The sequence below is a fragment of the Ambystoma mexicanum genome, chromosome 10 (genome assembly GCF_040938575.1).
Source record: "Ambystoma mexicanum isolate Mex_15411 chromosome 10, UKY_AmexF1_1, whole genome shotgun sequence".
NCBI lineage: Eukaryota > Metazoa > Chordata > Amphibia > Caudata > Ambystomatidae > Ambystoma > Ambystoma mexicanum.
Genome location: NC_090932.1, coordinates 598,186,674 through 598,209,538, shown reverse-complemented (window position 1 = coordinate 598,209,538; position 22,865 = coordinate 598,186,674). Strand labels below are relative to the sequence as shown.

At 46.8% G+C, this 22,865-nt stretch overlaps 1 protein-coding gene across 2 annotated transcripts in view; it reads left to right on the top strand.

The window, feature by feature from the left end:
* The window catches only part of AP1S3 (adaptor related protein complex 1 subunit sigma 3), a 948,614-nt gene that overhangs the window by 448,839 nt on the left and 476,910 nt on the right, over positions 1-22,865 (top strand). For both annotated transcript variants that reach the window (XM_069618154.1, XM_069618153.1), the window contains exon 3: positions 1,034-1,142. In XM_069618154.1, the coding sequence (XP_069474255.1) occupies positions 1,034-1,142 (109 nt within the window). The remainder of the gene's footprint in view (positions 1-1,033; positions 1,143-22,865) is intronic.

Sequence of the window (22,865 nt, the reverse complement as noted above, 5' to 3'; positions counted from 1 at the left end):
CCTCCTAGTAAAGGACTCCCCGCCCCCATGACCCCGCTCGGGAGACGTGACAGAATCCTATGAATCATCACAACACATATCATTTTTCTGGGCAACAAAGCCTTTATGTTTTTAGTGGGGCCTAACGCATAGTCTGCCAATGTGAGCATCCAGACCGTTAACGTGGTCTCTACATACTTAATATAGGTTGATGTCATTAGTCATTGGGATTCAAATGGGCAGACGTATTAACCCTTACTTTCTGATTGTGAATCACTACCCTCTTTATTTCTCCCTGGTTCTGTGCTGAGAACAGAAGGCCAATATTAGTCACCTTCGATGCTTGTCAGGTTGGTTATAGAAGTGTGTTAACTATCCTGACAAAGAGGAGGTTTTGCATGTTGCAGACATAATTAATGGCTGGTCAGGCATTCATACAGAAGAGCAACACATGCAGCTTCTTTCCTCTTGTTTGTGGCTGGTTTGTTGTGAGGTCTGTGGATGACTGACTGTGCATGGACTAGTCCACAGAGTCACTCATTGTACATTCCCTGTGTGGCAAGGATAGCAGCTGCATTCTTGTTGGGGCTGGGGTTGGGATTTGGGGGGGAGAGATTGCCTTGCAGAGGCTGTGGAATGTCTGCAGCATATAGAGAATTGTTTGAGACAATGGTGATCTCTTGCTTAGATGTGGTAGTGGATCCTGCCTATGGAGTTCTCTTGGGTAGGAATATGGGTAAAGTCTCTCTTGTTTTCCTCCACCCTTTCCTGTTAGTCATCTGGGCAGGGGTTGCAATGGGGTGCCCGGAGAAGATGCAGATGGTCATACGATGTCCAGGAACAAATCAACGGGCAGGGCAGATATTTTATGGAGGCCTTCCTGACACATGTGATGTATTAATACTATTTAGCATAACATTGCGTATTCCCATGTTGCTGGAGAATGACCATTATACATTCTATAAATTCACAAGAAGCTGTACGTCCACAATTGAAGTATTTTCAGGGTATCCATTCTGTTTACATAGTTTGTTTTATTCTATTTTTTTAATAGGTACGCAAGTTTATATTTTTGCTGTGCAGTAGAAGATGGGGATAATGAACTACTGACTTTAGAAACTGTTCATCGATTTGTCGAAGTTCTCGATAAGTATTTTGGAAATGTAAGTTTTGCAACAATGTCTTTCTAATACAATGTGTCGGACAAGAGTGTGTTTAATTCCGAAAGTTATTGATTTAGACGCACTGTAATGTTTGGAGATTTCTTCAAAATCTGTAAAAAAAATAAATTAAAAAAAACTGTTTGAATTGGTTTACACGTGGAGAAAACGGGCAGTCATTGCACATGGAGTAAATTGGCAGTCATAAACAAGCACACAGGTTAAACTGCTGTAAAGATATGCTTCATGTTTATTTCAGGTGAGGCACACCAGTGCAGATAGGCCTTTGGTTGGTTTGGTGGAATCCTGTCCTCTGCCTTTTATGAAATTAGGTGGAGAGCAGGCCGCTTTAGGCACACACGTTTTTTGTAAATCTCCTATGGAGCATTGCAGCAACTGAGGCTTTCTAGAAATTAAAAACTGCCATTTTTTTTCACTGATAGAGGACCTTCCACAAGTATTTTCACAGGAACATGATATTTCATTATATCAGGAGGGACCAAAGGTGATGTTTGCCTTTCAGCGTGGGGAGGGAGGCACACTAGCAATTGAGAAGAAGTTTGAGAGTTTGTGGAGGGTTCGTGATAATATTTCATTCTATTTTGTCCTTTTTGGTGACATTCTCGCTGACTAGTTTCTGTGGGTTCTTTTAGCTTTGATTCTCAATGGAGGACCGCAAACAGTGAGAACATGCAGGCACACATATGCATACAAAAGGCCCAGGCCTGTAAAGAAGACAGGAAACCTTGATAGGTTGAACTTCCTTTATTCCTCTTGTGTGGCAAACTGCTACTTCCCAGGCTCTCTAAAGCGCATGTGCGAGGTTCGCACATGCTTATTGGGCCATCCGTCTGAGCTCCAAGGCTCTGTTAACTGTCCTTTCCCTCTCCCCCTATAGAGCAAAACAAAGCTACTTACATTTCTGTCTTTACATTTCTTCAGTTATATACACCGGTCTTCTGTTGCATCTGGCCGGCCTTGTCCACAATCCTTCTGGCTCTTCTTCAGTCTCTTCTCTCACTGTCTCATTACCTGAGGTCACTGAGTTGTCTCTCTCATGTTCCTGACCCTCTTCCTTGTAAATCTTGAACTGGGAGACTTTTTGAGTGACCACCTTGGTAGGGGATCGAGCAATCACCATTGTTCCTTTGACGTGGGATACTGTTAGGTAGTCTGGATCAAATCTCGAGTCTAACGTCCTTTCCTGCCTTCTACAGACAAGCACTCCGTCTCCTATCTGCAGGTTGGCTCGTCTCCGGCTATCAGCAAATGCCTTCATGTCCTGCTTCTTGCGTGCCTGCGTCCGTCTCTCGGGTCTGTTCTGCAACTTCTTTCGGATCACTTGCCAGGTAAGGAAGTCTGGTTCTAATTCTTCTGACGAATGACAATTCTGAGGGATACTTTCCGGTGATGCCATGAGGAGAGTTCCTGTAGTCACGCAACATGTTGCACAGCGCTTGATTGAGTGACCGAGATCGTAGCTCGTTCTGTTGGAGGACTCTCTTGAGGCTGCCCATGAATCACTCTACTATGCCGTTTGCCTGTGTCCAGAGGGAGGTAATCTTTCTGTGGTGGATGCCCCTGTAGTCCATGAATTTCGTAAACTCCAGGCTGTTGAATGGCAGACTGTTGTCCGACTTGAGGACTTTGGGAATTCCCCATGCAAAGAAGATGCTATCTAACACTGGTAAAACAGCTCTGGGAGCCGTGGATGATACCATGTGTACTATAGGGATTCGCAAATACTCATCCATGATGACCAGCTGTTAGGGAGAATTCTCATTTTATGGCTAATTTCCCTTACCTATAGAGTCCCCCAGCAGCTTTGCTGGATTTGAAGGGTTTATTTATTTTTACCTGCTAAGAGTGAGACTCTTTTTCCCACTCTTAGGCATTTTTGCTATGGGTGTTCTAGGCTATTTTTGGGTTTAATGCCTATGGGATCTTTTCTCTCACCCATAGGAACCATCTTTATGCACATGTGTCACACAGCACCCTCTGTGCCGTGACACAGGGGTGTCGTAGTGACCCCCAAACATAGACTCCGTACGCTGGGACTGACTATTGTCTCCCAGGGCATGTAAAGTCCCCATTGACTTTACTAGTCGATTTTTACGAACTTTACCAGTACACCCCATCTTAATACGGAAGTACTGGAAGGGGTTAATAGTTTTTCCCCTATGTTCATTTTCGAGAGGGTACCTTAAAGTTCCCCTCTACAAAGTTTCTGGCTGGTGGCAGCGGTTACTATCTTTTATATTCGACCGCAAATATTTCTCTATGGGATTTTCCATTTGTTCGAGGCTACCACTTTTACTGACAGCCTCTAACATACCGCCGGTCTATTTTTTTATTAACTTTACTCCGGTAGGTTTTATTTGCCAGAACTTTGATAAAACTTCTTTCTCGAGTCTTACTCCATTTTCCTAACCCAGGTCGGGGATCCTTTGTTCGTCCTTTTGGCGGGCTTCTGCCAAGAAGCCCTCCTTCCGGCACCACTGAGCCTGGGGTGGGTCTGTTGTTTGGGAGGGGGAGAAGAACCACCAGACAGAGTTGCCGCAGCAACTCAGGTCGCACTCTAACCTGATAGGCTGCAGGGTCTCCCGCCAAGAAGGCTGTGTGCGTGACAGCTAGGCTGTATGAATGGGTCTCTTTCTGCATAAAAGCAGGGTCCTGAGGACTGGAAGAGCAAGACAGCGCCACTGGAACTACGGAACCCAAGGGAAGAGAAGCCAGAGACATCTTCAGTATCTACACCACCGGTGAAGCCCTGCCGGATCGTCTCACCACTTTTCTTCCACACGACAAGAGGAGATCTTCAGCGGAGGAGCCTCCTCCCCTTGATCTGGTGGGGTCAACCAGTTCACCTATCGCATCCTCGGACCTCCCTTGGTCGACTCGACAGTGCCCCGCACTTGAAGACTGGACAGCCAGGCAGCTATCGACCCGGACTGCGATTAACCTTTTAAACTTCGTTTGACAGCACCGCGGCTGGTTTCATCCCTGGGTAGTGCAGCGACTCGAACCTTCCTCCACGAGGAGAGCCTCTCTTGCTCTGTTCGACCCCTCGACCTGCAGGAACTAGCAGGAACAACCGCCACCGCAGGAGTCACTTCTCCACATTTAAGGTACATTGTTCCGCCAGGCCGCCCTTTCTCCGTGGTAGCCCTAAAGGTGTTTTAAATCCTTTAACTACTTGTGGGGTCGGCCGCCCTCTCTCTTAACATTGTCTTTCGCCTTGCATCTACCTCTTCAAAAGTTTTCTACTAAAGACTTGACTGCAGCTCCAAGAAAATGTTTGCTCCTAAACTCTTGGTCCTGTACCACTGACTCTGGCTCAGGCCTATTGACTCAGGCTGATTTGTTAGATCTGCTCTCACTAGATTAGTTTTCAATGAGAAATGTGTTGATGCACCTAAATCTTCTAAACCCCTCTTCCTTCCTACTGTTTTAACTTGTGGAGTGCCATTTTGCTCAGTTTTCATTCACATGTCTTTTGGTTAAAGTGTTACTGTGCATTACTTGTTCACAAAACTTCAGGGAAGTGTTGCAAGGGGGTGTTTGAAGATATTTCGGTTTAACTTGTACTTTCCCTCCCTTTCGTTGAATTGGTACAGTGCCATTTGTAGTAGGTTTTCACTGTGCCCTTTTGCTCAGTTTTCGCTATACCGCAAACTTGGCCTACAATTGAATTGGGAGTTGTATATGCTTTTCTATTTGACTAAACTTAACTTACTTTATTAACTGTGATCTATGTGTTGTCTTAGAAGTGTATAAAATAAATATATATTCTCTTTTTTAATACAAAACTTCAGTGTTTCCTTGCTCCATAGTACTGTACTACCTATTGTGTCAACCCTGAATACTGCTCATCTCCCTCTTGAGATAAGTCTGACTGCTCAGCCACAGCTACCAACTAAATCTTTGTGGTACAGACTGATACCAAAGGGGATTTATTGCTCTCACCTTTAGTCCTAATCTGGGGAAGTGCTCCCTAAGGGAACTGCCTAACTTCAGCCAGTACTTGCTCTCCCCGAACGGGCTGAAGAAGTCAATCGTCAGGTAAGTCCATGGGAGCTGTGGCATGTCCGACATCTTTAGGGGTTCCGTGTTATTCGGCTTGGATGTACACTGATAGAGGTGGCAGGTGCCAGTCGTGCTTTCCACCATCTGATCTAGTCCTGGGAACCACATGGTGTCTCTCACCTGAATCTTCGTGGCCACCATCCCGCGGTCTCCTTCATGAGCTAGGTCTATGACTTGCTGCTGCAAATCCGTGGGGATCACTATTCTGTGTCCTCACATGACCAGGCCTTCGGTGGATACTGATCATTCCTCTTTAAGTTCCTGAAGGCTTGAAGTTTTGTCAAGGCACAATCATCCACCTGTCTGTTTGTGAAGTCTGTATTTCACCACCTTCCAGACCTAATCAGGTTCTGTATTCGCAACAGCGTAGTATCCTGTTCCATGAGCTCCAGGATCATTGTTGGCATGATGGCTCTTGGGGGGCCTGTGATGGAAGTTCACATACTCATCTGCCATTGAGTTGTTGGTGGAAGTATCCGAGGGGGGATGTCGCAAAATGAAATCAGCCGGGTTGTTTTCCTTCCCCGGTTTGTGAACAATCGTGAAGTCAAAATCCTGCAATTGCAGGCCCCATCTCTCTATCCGTGGCAGCATCTTGGATTTGGAGCTTTCATAGATGATCACTAGGGTTTGGTGATCCGTCACAATCATGAAGGGCTTGCTCAGGAGAAACATCTGAAAAGTCTTGCAAGCCCATACGACGGGCAGACCCTCCTTTTCAGGTTGCGAATATCTTGTTTCTACCCCAGTCAGGTTCTTGCTGGGATAGGCCATCATTGTTCTGGGGGATTCTCGGCCGGGTTGGTATTGCGCCAGGATCGCCCCAGACCAACTGGACTGGCATCTACAGTCACTTCCGTGCACATGTTTGGGTTGAAGTAGGCCATGCGTTCAGCCGAGGCAATGTCTTTCTTTATTTGTGTGAATGACTTCTCACATTGCTGAGACCATCAAAATGCCCTGCCCTGCTTGGTGAGTTCCCTGAGCGGGGCACCTGGTGGACGCAAAGTCTCAGAGATATCGGCTGCAGTAGCTGGCCATCCCTAGGAAAGACTTCACTTCACTGACCTCCTGGGAAGCTGAAATCTTGGTGATGGCGGCCACTTTGCCTGGATCCAGGCTCATGCGTTCATGTGAGAGGAGTCCATAGAATTTAAGGCTAGACTTGTGAAAGACACACTTATCCTTGTTCAGTGTCAGGCCGGCCTCTCTAAGCGCCATGCATACTTGGTGGAGTGCTTGATAGTGCTGAGCGATGGTGGCTCCAAACACCTGGATATCATCACTGTAGTGGAAACACTTGCTGACATACCGAATCACACTCCGCACCCTCTCTTGAAATATTTCAGCTGCTGAGCAGATGCCAAAACAGAGTCTCTTGTATCTGAAGAGCCCAATTCATGTGGCAAACAAGGTGATGTATCAGGACTGTTGGTCTATCATGATCTGATAATAGCCTTTGTTCAAGTCAAGCTTCGAGAACACCTTTGCCCCGTTCAGCAGACTGATCATATCATCGAGGTTCATTCCGGAATGTCTCTCACGCCCGATGGCCTTGTTCGCTTGTCGCATGTCCACACATATGCGTATTCCTTCCTTCAGCATCCACTGTATTTCTTCTTCAACAAGGGGTTGTAAGTGAACTGGCATTCTCCTCGAGTGCTGAGCCATGGGTTTCATCAATGTGAAGCGTCACAGGGTCTCCCTTGAGGCATCCGATGCCCTCAAACTAAGTCAGGAAAGCTTGCGTGACTGACAGTCCAAGTTGCATGGTGTAGGTCACAGACACAATTTTAATCTCAAGAGTGGGGGTGCTCCCTAGTGGGGTGCTTCCAGGGACCTCCCCTTGCAGTGCATGAAATTCAGCTCATGCACATTTCTCCTTGTAATGTATCCTTGTAGAGAACTTCCAGTGGTTCTGCACAGGACCTCTCGCGGCCCACTGGAAAACTCTGAGATCAGATGACCTTAACTGGGGTGGAGACCCCATCCTGTGATATTCCGATACACACATGATGTTTAGGGTGGCGCTGGTATCGATGAGGAACTCAGCCTGGTGATCACCCACCAGTAAAGTGATGTTGAACTCTGATGCTGAGGTCATTCCATTCATCACACATACGTAATCCTGTGGGGTGCCATCTCTAGAGGGTGAGGGCGATGGAGATCTTCCGGTCACTTGTCTGACGTATCTCACAAGGTCTCTCCTTGCGCCTGCATCTCTCCTTGAAGCATTGCTGTGTGTGCCGGACTCCATGCTATATGGCATTGAGTTGTACCCCTGTGAACGTCCGGGTGGAAAATTGCAAACAACAGCCAAATGGTTCTCTGCCACACTTGGCACAGGCTTGCCCAAAGGCAGGTCATTTCACACCTTCCTGAAGAGGGATTTGAAGGCCACACCGGTAGCATCTTTCAGATGAAGGAGACCCTCTTGGTGCACTGTTGGTTGTCAGGTGACTCGAGCTGGAGCGGCTGACGAGAACTGATATGCTTGTTCTCGTCCTGGAGCCTTGGTGGTTTCAATTTGTGAGGCTTGCATGTCTGCTCTGGACTCCGTCCTAGCCATTTGTAGTATAGTAGCCAGAGGAGGCGGTTCCTCATTCGTGAACTTGTGGCATTCCCGGAGCGCCACTATTTTGCGAAGGCGGGTGGCAAAGGCATCCATGGACTCACCCACCATTTGGCATGCCACTTTGAACCTGTGTCGCTCGTGGTCAATGTTACACTGCAAGTCGAAGTAGTTGATCAGCGCTTTTTTTAGGCCTTTCTTTGTCGTGGTGTCTTCAGGCGGGAAGGCAGGTATGAGATCTTCCACTTTGTCTCCCACCAGATTAACCAGCAGCCGCATGGCGAACTTGTCAGGCGCGGCTTCATTGTGGGCATGCAAGTAATTTTCGATCTCCGGATCCATCTTTCCCATCGGGGCCCCAAGACCTGCTGGTCACCGATGTCAAATGGTCTAGGCTGGTGCAAAGCTGCAGCGCTACCTGGTTCTTCGGTTTCAGACATTTTGGCGCTCAGCAAGTTATGGCTCCAATTTACAACCTCGTCTGCAGTGTGCGTTGCTACAAGGGCCTCTGTATCTCTTACTTTCAATGGAGGAATCCCATCCCCGTCGCCATTGGGTTGATTTAGCTTTGATTCTCAATGGAGGACAGCATACAGTGAGAACATGTAGGCACACATATACATACAACAGGCCCAGGCCTGTAAAGAAGACAGGAGCCTTCGATAGGTTGCACTTCCTTTATTCCTCTCCTGCGGCAAACTGCCGCTTCCCAGGCTCTCTACTGCGCATGCGTGAGGTTTGTGCATGCTTATTGACCCCTCTGCCGGAACTCCAAGGCTCCGTTAACTGTGTCCTTGCCAGGACACTACACTTGCAAGGATCTGGTTCACTTTTCCAAAAAGAAGAATATGGTTGATGGTGTAGCTTCCCCACCATTTGGTTGATCTACATGGAATTGAAAAGCACAGGTTTTGGGGCTGCAGGGGACTAAAGGCCTGTTTTTTAAGAAACTATATCAGCGCATCGACTGACTGCTCCTCAGTTTCTGCCCAAGATATTCCGATTTAGCAGATGGTGGGACACATTGCAGAACTGCATGCATATTTACTGACACAGTTGCCTCAGGCGATGGCTGTCCCCAGGTTCTCTAACATCCGTGCCTCCTCCCCATTTACAGCTACCGATACACATGGAGTTACCAGCTACAGGAGAGACTCCACTATCGTTCAAGCCCTGATGAGACAACTGCCAGTGCCTACAACTGGTACAATTATGGTAATCAAGTTTGCATCAAAGTCTTTTTGGAGACCTTAGAAATCTGGTCAAAGAATTACCAAATATCAACGTGGAGCCTCAACGGTTTGCCAAGGAGCTGCACGCTGTCATGCAGTGTTATAACCCCTCTTGAGCTGACATGAATCAGTTCATGAAGGTCATTAGGCCAACAGAGGATAGGAAGAGACTTGTACAGCAAGGTATTGGCCTTATGAAGGCCAGAGATTAGGACACAACTGGTACAAGCCAGGAGTAGATTAGCCTATATCATGAGATGTGCCCAGGAAGTGGTGGTTGGGGCACTTTACACAACTGCAAACTAAATAAAGGGGAATCGGTGGTGGATTACTTGGATGGGCTTAAGTTGGTATTCAAGGCAACACTCTGGTATCCTCAACCTAGGGGAGAGATAGTAGCTAACCCATTTTTTGCAGGATTACAAACCATGCTCCAGCAGCAGCTCAATATGATCTGCGCTGGGTAGCAGACTAAACCCTCTATAAGCTTATGACAGTGGCAGAACATTGCATAGCTTATCAAGAACAAAAAAGGAGCACATTGAAAACAAGCTCATGGCCTTACAACTACATACACTTCAGTTCCACGTTAGAGAGAGACCAGAATGCATTCTGAGGGGGACTAGAGTGAGAGGTTGAGGAGGAGGTAAGAGGTTATAGCTCTACAGCATGTAAATACTGCAAATAGAAGAGCCACTGGGAGAAAGCATGCCCAAAGTGCCCCAGCAAATTTGTTTGCCTTTACCCCAAGCTACAGACATGTTTTTTATCCAAATGCTCCTAAATACAAGTCAAGCATGTCAATAAGGTGTATCCAAGATGAAGATTGGTATTGAAACAGCTGAATAGAAAATCTTGCAATGACCCCCCCCCCCCCTCACCCCGATTCCAGTAGATGTGCAATGTGAAGTGGATACAGGGCTAGTAGGACATTTATCAATTCTGACTGTTTCCCTGACATCTCTTTATATTCCACATTCGTCAATGCAATAGGCATATCTAATACATGTGAGCCACACAGGTAGTTATCACCTGAGGATGCATTACTGACAAACACACATTCTTATTGAGACCATCAGCTCCTGTAAACTTTTTAGGCAGACACCTCCTATGTAAGTTAAATTTCACTAACCCCGTACAGAGTGTTCTGTGAGGGGTCCGAAATGTGAGGCAGATAACTTTGTGAAGATTTTTCAAAAGATGCCATTTTATTAACTCAAAAGGTTGGGAAAATGCCTCACTAACCCTACCTTGCAGGGATTTCCCTGCCTATCAAAATAAACTAAAGGAAACACTCTAACAACGGGTTTCTGTCCCTCACACTTGTACATACAACAACTCAACTAGGTCATATATGGCAGTTCACATACATCAGAATTGACAGTTAAGTTCACAACCTGGTAGCTGTTTCTCCTTATAATCCGTGTGAATTCCCTTCCCCAGATTCAAGCAGGATTCTCTTCAACTGTTTCAAAAGGATAAGGACATCCTGTCTTACAACAACTTTCCAGTGCAATTCTTTTTTTCATCTTGGCAACAAAGTTCAAAGACATTTCTTTTTGTTCCAAGTTGAATTCCACCAACATTTCAAAAATGTTCAATAAGGTTTTCCTCTTTCCACTTGTGATAAAGAGTTCAAAGCAGCTTCTTCTCATAAACCAAGAATACTTCCACAGTTCATTAGGATCAACAATGGATAAATCTGCAACCGTTCACAAAACACTTGTATTGTAATATTCATGTGTTGGGATGATTCTGCAATAGTTCACAAAGAAAACACCTTTGTGGGACTGCCACTTCTTCTTGGAGACTTTTAACCACACCACAGTACTTTAATGATTTACACCTGGTCCACTCACCTGCCAGGTCTACTACTACAAGATCCTCTGCCCTGGTGTACTCTCCTGCCAGGACAAAATGAAACTACTGCAAGTACTTCTGTGGTAAACGTTTTCTTCTAACAGGTTAGCAATGTCTTTTGTTTCACAACGTCAAGTTTCCCTATTTCTCCTGGGAAAACAAACACGTTGGTGCTGTTTGTTACACACTTGTGATTGTCACACACAATCATGTTACGCTCCAATCATCCTGAATACCTTCTGTCAGAAGGACAGCCCTCCTGCCACTCTGGTTTCCCCTCTTGTGCCTTGAAACACTTGTGTATAGGCGTGTTAAAAATATCATATCATATCATGATATAATATCACTTCCACATTAACCAAATGCGGACAATGGTTTTCTCTCTTATACTTCTTCAGCTTTGAAAAAGTGGGTTTAAGCCGGTTCCTCTTATAGCCTCGTGTACACATGTGCAACATGATTTCAAAGCATTTGGGGCCTCATTACGGCTTTGGCGGTAGCCATGCCCTTAATAAGAGCATGGCTGCCACCAAAACCGAGTCCAGGTTCCCAGAATGGGGAATTACTGGGCCATTCCGAGATTGGAGGGCCCGGTAATTCCCCCGACAGGGAACCCGGGCCCGGACCTTCCCCATTCCCATTTGAGCCCCCATAGGGCTCAATGGAATGGGTGCCGGGAGCTAACAACGTGCCGATTACGACCGGCCTGTTGTCAGCTCCCTGGTCCCCTCGCGGGACCCGGTAAGGACGTCTGGTAAAACCAGACGTCCACATCGGGTCCCGCGAGGGGACCTCATAATGAGGCGGAATGGGTTTAACAGGTCCGCATCCATTAGCGGCACCCATTAACCCATTCCACCAATCTTATAATGAGGCCCTTGGATTCTTAATTGCCCTCTCTTGGCTTTGGCAATGTTGGTTCTTTTTAAATTGCCTTGGCATTATTCTCTTTTGGATTTGGCAATGGTAGTTTGTATAAGTTTCCCATAATATTGCCCTCTTTTGTTGTGGCCAATTACTCAGACCCACATACATGCAGTCACACCTTTATAGTCTGTTTGTCAAGCTCTTATTTATCCACCTTCTCCTCTTTAAATCAGCTTTGGTTTCAAACAGATTATCATTCAGATTTACAGCAGTTCCAGTTAGGTATTCCTTGAATACCAACTTAAGCCCATCCAAGTAATCCACCACCGATTCCCCTTTATTTAGTTTGCAGTTGTGTAAAGTGCCCCAACCATCACTTTGTTTTGCCACTTCACTCTTTTTGTATTAGTTTCATACTTAAGGTACACAGGGTTGGCCAGCGGGTGATCACGGAGCGCTCCAGAGTCAAAATTCTATAGTGAACTCACTGGGTCTGGTGTGTGCGTCCACTCGCTCAGCTGCCTCTGGGTCTTCTGCTTCTGCTGCTCTGCACAGCCCAGCAACCTCCTTCTTTCGGTCCCCTGCAGTCAGCGCCAGTCGGAAAAAGGAGCGCTTTCTGCTCCACAGTCTCTCAGGTTCTCACTTGCCACTCGAGACCGACTTACTAGGGGAAAGCTTTGAAAGTGTATGCTTCTCGCTGCACGACCTCTGCAATCAAGGTCTCCGGGGAAGAGACCCTGTGAAGAGACAGTCGTCCCAGTGCCTCTACTCTCCTTTTGCCTCTGTTCCAAAGTGGAGATACCACGACTACTCCACCTCCTGCTACTGCTCTCTATGGCCTGCACCTGAGGGGGCCTTTTTTGCCTCCCACTCTATTTCAGGTGTGGGTCATTAACACCATTAGGCTGCAGCGTGCAGTCTCTTGCCTTTCCAGCCCTCGTCTACGTCACAGTACTTTGGGCATTGTGGGACTCAAAGTCCACAATATATAAATCAGCTTTTCTAATGGAAATATCAATACCAAGTTAATTGCTCTCCTTGGTAATATTCCCTAAAGGAGTATTATAAGGATTCAATGAAGAGTTCGGCTTTACTAGGGAATTATGGTTTTAAGAATCTAAATGGTTAATATTTAAAGACTCGTCTTTAATTTTGCCCTGGGGTTCATAGGTGCTTTCATCTCTAAGAATGTCAGTGACCTTAAGAGGGGGTTACTTACATATTATCCATAACTGATAATGATTTTTTTCATCTACATTCAGATAGTTAGCTTGGGAAGATAAAAGCTCTCTATGACAGCAAGCCATTCCATATTCCGGTATCTCTGATATTTCCTTTTTTTGTGGAAGACAAATACTACGTCCCACCAAACAAAATCCTCCTGTTCCCCTATAGCCCTTCTTCTCCCAGGCGATCCTCCTGGCTCATACCACCCACAGGGTCAGGATCAGGAAGCAGCTGCCTTCCCCTGGCCACCTGGCAGATCACTTTAGGTAGTGTCTTTGTGAGGACTCTGCAGGATTCATCCCAGTTCCAAGATATTCCTGACAAGAACACACAAGCAGTATTGGCCCTGTTGCAAAGCACACCACCGACTAGTTCAGACTCAAAAGACACAAATGTATCCCTAGACCTTAAAATCCTATTGGCAATAGTGCCAACCTACCTTTGTTTGAGACGGGACAGTGAGGTCGGCTGAATGTAGAACCAGTGTCAATCAAAGTAGACCAGTCTAAATGATTACAAATAGATCTCAAGTATCAACTTTGCCCAGAAGTGGAGGAGGATATAACTCCAGTTTTGCAATCTCTCCTGAAACAAGGAATAATATTTCTGACTTGTGCCTGTCTAATACCCTAATATTTCCTGTAAAAAAAGCCAGCGAGAGGTGCTTACAGATTTGCACAAGGCCTTAGGACAGTGAATGCTGCAATGCTACCATCCCAAATATAGCCATCATATTTTCAGCAACAATCTTTATAGTTGTAGATCTGTTCTGCTTTTGTTTCTTTTCCTATACATGCAAACAGTAGATATTTATTCGCCTTTTCAGAATGAGGTGTGCAATATACATGGATATGGATCGCCCAGGGCTATACGGAATCTCCCACTCTTTTCTCCCAGCAATTGAAAAAGGACCTAGATCGTATTAAGTTTCCTAGACAGTCTGTATTGGTACCATACATTGATGATCTTGTGTTAAGTTCCCCTTTTTTATGAAGCATGCTCTCAATGCACATAAGGCAGCCAGGCAAATATTTAGGACACATCATGGCAGGCTACTGATTTAGAACACACACAAGCCATTTTAAAAATGCCTGATACCTAGACAGTAACCCAGATGAGAACATTTCTAGGACTGAATACACCAGAGCCCTTATAGATATAGACGAAAAAGCATTTGCTGTGATTAAATGGGTGCTCTCCTCTCCGCCAGGATTACAAGATCATAAAAAGATATTCATACTGTATTGTTACTAACAAAACGGATTCTCCTTAGCTTTCTAGAAACTTGTAGGAAAGCAGAGACCAGTAGCCTGTTAAAGTACAACCCCAGACCCCTTGCACCGGGTCTGCACCCATTTCAAAGGTTGATAGCAGCTGGAGCTCTTGCAGTATGACAATGTAAATGTATAGTATTAGGGTTGCCACTGGTGGTCGCTGTTCCATGTGCGATATCAGGCCCTGTTGAAAACAAATACCCAACATATGTCTCTATCACGACTAACCAAATACGAAATGTGACTACTAGACTCGTCACATACAACACTGGTGTTGTGCCCTGTTCTGAATCCAACTTGACTGCTACCTCCTTCCCTTGATGATGAACTACATGAATGTGAACAACATCAATGCTTTGCCATTACTGATAAACTCCTTCAACGCTGACAAGATGTATTTGACTCTCTACTACAAAATGCGGACTTGGCACATTTTAATGGATTTTATACCAGAGATGACATATGAGGTAGTACAGAACAGTGGGCTGCTGTCGCAGAAGGTCTTAATAACACACAGTCTCAGAGATAATGTAATGGTTTTTATTAGAGGTTTTAAGAGGATCAAACTAACGGCCATACCTCTTTTTCTCACCTTCCTGTGGGTTCCCTCTGCCTAAGCCCAGACTTCCCTAAACCCCCCCACCCCCTAGTGGTGGTCACTACAGATCGGTAACACCTACTGTCTAAAGTCTTACTGGATAGAGGTGAGGGCATAAAGGTGAAATCTTTCTGTCTTCGTCCAGGGATCTTTCAAGGTGGTAAGCTAACCTAAAAATTCCCCTAGAGAGTTTATAAATATGAATGATGTTATGCTGGAGCCAATTTACAGACACCTTGGTCCTTCCTCTCACCCACCCGTTTTTTCTGTCCTCTCTTTTGGCCATACTACTTTTTGCCTCCCTCTCCTGTTCTACAGAATGTCCCCTCTCCATCCTCTTTCTCGCCTTTGTCCCTCTCTTCTGTCTCTCTGATATTCTGCACTCACTGTGTCTCCTAGCTCCTCTACTTTCACCCTTCCTCAAGTTTGCACTCACCCGCCGCACTGTACTATGCTCATCCCTCCTAATACACTCACCTTCACTATTCGCACCCCCTCTTTTCTCTCCTATACCTTTCTCAAACACACCCTTCTACACCCCTCTCTAGCCTTACCGTTTCAGCATGCTCTCCCTTTTATTCTATATACTACCCTCACTCCCCTTCTAACTCATACACTATCCTCAGTGCTACCCTTAGTCTCACAAACACTCTCTCACCCAAACACTCTCTCACTACCAATGCCTCATCTGCATTGCACACTAAGTCTGTCTGCAAGTCCTCAGCACTCCATTACATTGTCTGTCCTCCCTTTGGTCTCACAGTCCACCTTCATGCCTCCTGAAGCCAGCTTTACCACCCGCTCTGCCTTTCACTTCTCTTTTATTCTGTGTACCTTCGGCTTCCAACCCACTCTGCATTTACCAAACTATGTGGGCCAATCTGTGTCTTTCTTTCCCCAGAGGCTGGGTTAAACAGATGAGTAGCTTTAAAATCCCACTGAGCCCCTCCATGTTTTCCAGCAGTATTTTTAACGGTGTGATGGCTTTTTTGCTGTTTATGTGGCATGCCGTGGGTCTGAAGTGAGTGGTTTTTATTGGTTGGCATGCTGGAAACTGTCTGTAGTTAAGGTTCCAGGTCAGTTTTTCTAATGTGTTCCCAGTTCTATTCTGGGAGTTGGGGTTCTAAAATTGAAAAAAGAGAACACTTGCAAAAAACACTGGAAGGTATAGGGTGACAGAAAGGGGCAGGGCTGGTCTTTGTGTCAGGCAGCTCAGGCGGCTGCCTGACATCAGTCAGCCTCTAGGGGGCGCCGAGCGGCGGTGCTCTCTCTGAGTCCTGATTTATTTTGATTTGTTATTAAGCGAGCAGTGAGCACTGCTGGCCTTTGCCCTCAGGTCAGCAGCAAAGTGCACTGCAATTGACTCATAAATATGCAATTAGCATTTAGCAGCAAGATTTGTTTGTTGCTTTTTTTTTTTTAAATATATTTTTATTGTTGTTTTCTTATGTTTTTTGCATTTCAACAAGTTTCAAATAGTGCATGTCAATTACAATAATGCTTGTATCTTAGATCGTTCTTAGTGTTGATAAACTTAAACTAGCAAAAAACAGATAACGAAAAAAGATGACTTGCACATAAGTACCAAATTGACACTTGTGCCGCCCCCCCCTTCCCTCCCCCCACCCTCCCTCCTTTCCCCCTTTTCCCTCCTTCCTTCCTCTGGTTTCGCTCTAATACAGATGTGGTCGAGTCCTATCAAACAGATTGTGTGGTGCTTTTTTCAACTTTTTCAAGTAAGATCTTTCGTGTTGGGTGCAGTGCTCAAATTCTTACTTAGTTGGCTATCCTGTGTGGGTTAGCTAGCCGGTGGGGGCAGCTTTCTATATGTTTCTCGCTGATCATGTCGGTGTATGTCTATTGCTTTGTCTCATGGTATCCCTGTGCGCTGAGTAGAATTCTAAGAAGGGCAGCCATATCGTGTTTATGTTTCTCTTAGATTCTTGGATTGCTGCTGTGAGGCTTTCCATTTCAAAGATGGCGTGTGCTTTAGTGACCCAGTTGTTCTTTGTGGGCAGGGATGGGGATTTCCATTTTATTGTCAGACAGACCCTTGCTGCTAACATTAAATTGCGGGGCATATGTGTGAGTATTGCATTGGAATCCTCTCCGTCTGGCTCTACTCCGAACAGGACTAGGATTGGAGTTAAGTTCCTGTGTATTCCATCTATGGCTTGTATCCAGCCCAAGACCTCCTTCCAGTACGTCTGCACTACTCGGCAGCTCCACCATTGATGCCAGTAATCACTGGTTTCACCACATCCTCTCCAACAGAGTGGAGACGTACCGGGAAACATCCTGGACAGTCTTTGGGGGGTATAATGCCATCTGACCAGTAAACGTGCATTGTGCATTTTATATTGGACTGAGATAGATGATGTCCACACTGCTCTATAAATGGTGTCCCAGGTTTTCGGTTGTTCAGTGAGGCCTAACTCTTGTTCCCACCTGGCTTCAGATTGGGGGCGTTTCAGACAACCCCTCGTGAGCAAGGCTTTATACATACGTGAGATCAGGCCTTTCATTGTTTGGGGGACGCTTACTATCTGCTCAAATGGAGTGAGGGGGCGTTTTAACTTTGTGCCCCACCTGGCATCGTTCAGGGCACCTCTTAGCTGCAGATATAGCATAGGGGTCACCTCGTTTCCCCGCATTGGCTCTCTCGCTTCTTCGTAAGAAATAAATTTGCCTTCTCTCCACATTTGGCCCACCCGCGTCAACCCTGCGTCGAGCCAAGGCTGAAAGTGCTGTACCTCTGCTATGAGATCACGGATGGGAGAAGCCCAGATGAGACTGAGAGGGGAGGGCCATGTCGTGACACCTTCCATTTTTCGGGAAGGGCGCCATAGAGACCATAAGACTTTCAGAATTGGGTGTTCTCTTATCCTACGGGTCATTGCTGGTAGAGGAACCCACATCCATTCTCCCAACGTAACTGGTGCAAAAATGTCGTTTTCTATGGCTACCCATTGTTTTTCGGGGTTTTCCCAGAGGTGGTCTGATAATACTCTGAGCTGAGATGCCCTGTAGTACTCTTCTAAATCTGGGTATCCCATGCCCCCTGACTCTTTGGGTTGAATCATTGTGGAATATGGGATTCTTGGTTTCTTGTCGGCCCAGAGATATTTTAGGAGCGCTCGTTTGACTTCCGCCATGAATGGCTCCGGTATTATTATGGGGAGGGATTGAAACAAGAACAATAAACGAGGTAGGACGTTCATTTTTATGGAGGTGAAGCGGGCTGCCCAGGATAACGGTAACCTCGTCCATCTGTGTATGTCTGCTTGAATGGTTTTCCATAGAGGGACGTAGTTGGCTTCAAATAGGCCTGATATGGGAACTGTTATGTTTACACCCAGGTATTTCACCGAGTGGGACTGCACCAAGAATCCCCAGTCCGCCTGCAATTGCTCCAGTGCTGCGATGTCCGGTTTTAGTGGTACCGCAATGGTTTTTTGCAGGTTGGCTTTAAAGCCCGAGAGAGCCCCATAACGGAGTATCTCTTGAAAGAGGGCGGGTATGGATTCCACGGGTCGGGTGAGGTATAATAGGATATCATCCGCAAACATAGCTAATTTGTATTCCTCTCCTCCTCGTGGAATTCCGTGAATCAGGGGGCTTGATCTTATGGCCTGGGCAAATGGTTCAATAATTAATGCGTATATTAAGGGGGATAGCGGACAACCCTGCCTCGTGCCCCGTGTAAGGGTGAATGACGTCGAGGCTACACCATTAATAGATACTCTAGCTTGAGCAGAATGGTAGAGTGCTTTGGCCCCTTGGATCCATGTGCTTCCCAGGCCGACCCATCTTAGTACTGCCCGTAAAAAGGGCCATTCCACGCGGTCAAATGCCTTCTCGGCGTCGATCGATAGGAGCAGGGGGCCTTCTCCCGCTTCTCGCAGTGTCGCCATGAGATCCAGGGTCTTCCTGATATTGTCTGCTCCCTGCCTTCCCCTTATGTACCCGACCTGGTCGGTGTGGATCTGCTGTGGCAAGACTACCGCCAACCGTGCCGCCAAGATGCTAGAGTAGATCTTGGCGTCTACATTAATGAGGGAGATAGGGCGATATGATGAGCATTCCAGGGGGTTTTTATTTTCCTTTGGAATGACAATAATTATGGATTCAGTAAACGATTTAGGTGCCTGGCCCGTCTCCAAGATTGAGTTAAATAATTTAGTAAGGAATGGGGTCAAGGAGGTACTATTAGTCTTATAAAAGGCCGGTGTGTAGCCGTCTTGTCCCGGTGCTGAGCCCGCTTTTAGGTTCGAAATGGCTCCCTGAACTTCAAAGGTGGTGATTGGATTATTTAGTACTCCTAGGTGTTCTTCCGTTATTGTTGGTCGGTGGAGAGCGGATAAATATGGGTTTATAGCCGGGGTATTCTCATCTCCTTCTGTTGTGTATAGTTCTGAGTAGAACTTAGCAAATCGGTTGACTATGTCCTGCGGAGCAGTGAGGGGGGAGCCCGATTCATCGTTAATCTTATGGACTGCCCTTTCCGCTCTTTGTTTTCTAAGTCGGTTTGCTAGCATTGTGTGGGCCTTATCCCCCTTCTCGAAGAACTTCTGCTTTAGGTACTTAAGCTGCGTGAGTGCCTTGCCCTGCCATATGTCTCTCAATTCTCCCCTAAGTCCCTTGATTTGATTTATTAAGTCTACCTCGTGAGTTGGATTCTGCCTCAGAGTTTTCTCTAGAGATGTTATCTCTGTTCTCAATTCCCCCTCTCTGAGCTGCCTGAGCCTTTTTTTGGCTACTCCCTCTGCTATGAGGAGCCCTCTAATTGTGGCTTTTCCTGCCTCCCATACTGTGTTTAGTGGCATGTCATTAATGTCGTTAACTTCAAAATAATTAGTGATGGCTTCTGCCAGGGTCTCTTTAAATATTGGATCTCTGCACAAGAAGTCATTACAAATCCATCTGCGCTCGGGTTTGGGCAATGGGCCGAGGTTTAGCTCTACAGTGCATAAGTCATGGTCTGACCAGGCTACAATTTCTATGGTGGATTTCAAGATAGCACTTTCCTCCTCTGCTCCCAATAATATATAGTCTATTCTTGAGAACGTTTGATGCGGGGGAGAGTAGAAGGTGTATGCCCTGTCCTCTGGGTGTGTTGTGCGCCAGGAGTCAATTAGGTGATGTTCTCTTAACAAGCTTCGAAATCTATCGCCTTGTAGGTGGCTGGGGGGATGGACATTCTGTGCCACTGAGAGCCAATCCTTTTCTCTTTCTGCCGCTACATTGAAGTCTCCCCCGCAAATCAGGGTGCCCTCTCGCCAGTCCTCTAGGAAATCGAGCAATGGCTCGATAAAGGCGGACTGGGCTTGATTCGGGGCATATACAGAGCAGAGAGTAACCTTACGTGTTCTCATCCTGCCTTTCAGAGCTACGAACCTGCCCTCTTTATCTCTATGTATGTGGTCTATTTGGAGGCTCAGGGATTTCCTATATAGTATTCCCACCCCTCCTTTCTTGCGCGGGCCTGATGCCCATATTGAGTCTTCCATGTCCCTGCCCACAATTTTACGTTCTTCCCCTTGGGTATATTTCGTCTCTTGGATGAAAAGTATATCAACTCCGGATTGTTTAAATTGACGGGCTAACATTGACCTTTTTTGAGGGGAGTTGAGGCCCTTCACATTAAGGGAACCGAAGACGATTCCATAAGTTCTAGCCATACTGACCAGTATGGATCTTGTATTGTGCCCCATTTATCTGTAGCTTTTGAGGTGGCTCTGTTTCCCACACCTGTTTTTGGTTATTGCCATATTGAGGAGGTCCCCCCATGTGTAAAGTATTGTAACGTGTCAATTTTTCTGTTCTGTGGGATTGCTTATTCCCCCCTCCCTCCCTTCCCTCCCCTCCCCTGCGAGATGCTCTCGAGAGCATCTCATTTGTGTGAGAACGAGACGCCCTTTTCATAGAAGGGCCACACTAAAGGGGCCCCTCTCCAGCGACATTGCATACATTCAACCCAAAACTTGAACAATTAATGCGGCCTGCTTAGTGCAACTATTAACTTATATGGGTCCGTGGCCTTAACTCTAACATGACAAATGTCCAATCAACTATTAGCTTGTGGTGCTGAGGTGGGTAAGATCGAAGCCGGCTTTCCCTCGTAGGCCTCGAGAGTTGCTGTGCTTATGCATTCCATAAGTGTTTCTCAAGGAGTGTTAAGTTTCTTAAATTTCCATTTGGATTGCGCTCGTCCTCGTCGTGGTGGTTTTGGTGCTGAATCGCGCAATGGGCCTGTTGGTTCTCTTCTGGGCTCGGAATTCGCATCTCCCCCTGAGACCTGCAGGTGTTTTAGAGCTCTTTCCGCCTCCTCGACCGACGTGAGCCTGAACTCCTCTCCATCGTATTCGAAAGAGAGCGAGAAAGGGTGTCCCCAGCGATAACGAACTCCCTTTTCCTGCAACCACCCCGTCAGGGGCCGGCATCCTCTTCTTTTAGCCAGGGTCATTGCGGATAGGTCCTGAAAGAGTTTAACCTTTGAGCCCTCGAAGTTTATGATGTCCTTGTTTCTTGCCTTTGCTAGGATTTCTTGCCTTTGCGTGTAATAGTGGCATTTAACAAGGACTGAGCGGGGTCCGCGCGGTGGGCCACCCGCTCTGTGTACCCTGTCGAATTGTATTGCTGGAGGGTTTTCGCCCTCGTAGAGAGATAGAATCAGGGATTTTATTTTGCTTTCCAAGCTGGTTGGGGTTTCCCCCTGCGTTTCCTCGAGGCCCATGATTCTTATGTTGGTTCTCCGCTCCCGGTTTTCTAGATCGTCCATTTTGGACTCCATGTCTCGTTCCTTCTGCTCTAGGTCTTGGAGCCGAGCTTCGTACTGCATGGTGATAATGTCCCCTGATTGCTGGACGTTCTCCACGGCGTCCAGCCTGTCTTCTACCTTGGCCATTTTTGATTGGAGGTCAGTTACAGTTTCTGTGAGGCTTGTCTTTATCGACCTGATCTCCCCGAGAAGGAGGCGAATGTCGGATTTTGTGGCACTGTCACGGTCGTTACCTGGTATCTCCGAGGTGCTTTGCACTTCATTCTGCTCCATTGCCTCGTTTGGGCGACTGAACCTGCGCAGTGTTGCCAGGGTGGCTGGATCCAGCTTGTGCGTGGATTGTGGCGTTTGGTGATGTCTTGGAATAGGTAGTGCTCCCACTAGCGATGTTCAGGGTGACAACGACCGGGGCAGTGCGCTGGTGCTTTATTGTCTGGCAGCGTGAGAATCCCCCTGTGCTCACCGAGTTCTGTGGTGGCGGTGCGGTGAATCGATGGGAGGCGTTGCTAGCCTCGATGCAGGTTCTCCTTTTTTTGCCTGTGTGGTTCAGAGCTTTCTAAAGTATACCTCTATACTTTGTGCACACGTGTCGCAGTGGGTCGAGATTACTCTGCAAGGTTCTCTGGGCGTTGGGGTTTTGCGCTGCTGTATGAGAATGCCAGTGCTCTGTCCATGCGTGTCGCTGGGGGTCTCCGTCCCGCTTGTCAAAGGGTTCGCGGCCTGAGTGGAGCCAGGTGCCAAGTTGGGATGAGATGGCCACCGGTGCTTTATTATTTGAGTGCGTGAGAGTGTCCACACGCTTTCAGCGATCTGTGGTAGCTGTACAACGAGTTAACGGATGGTGATGCCAGCTTTGGTGCGGGCCTCCTTTTTCTTATGTGTGGCCCTCATGCTGGTATAGTAAGTACCAGGGCTATGAGTATTTGGGGGCACGAGTTTTGATGATCTTTGGAGTGCTCCTTCCTGTTTCATGCGCTCGCTGGACCAGCCCTGCAGGGTTCTCCCAGGCAGCGCGGAACCGCAAGTCTTTTGCCCCGTGTGTCGCCCCTGGCCTGTTTATTAAGGGGCTCTCAGCGCGACCTGAGCCGGGAGCCTGGTTAGGGTGGGATGCGTGCTTCGAGCAGTCCAATGGGGGGAGGGGCGGATGGAGCTACGGGAGCCCGTTCCTCACTTTTATGGGCTTTCAATCGCGCCCCCCCGCACTCCTTACCGGGTATCCCTTGCGCTTT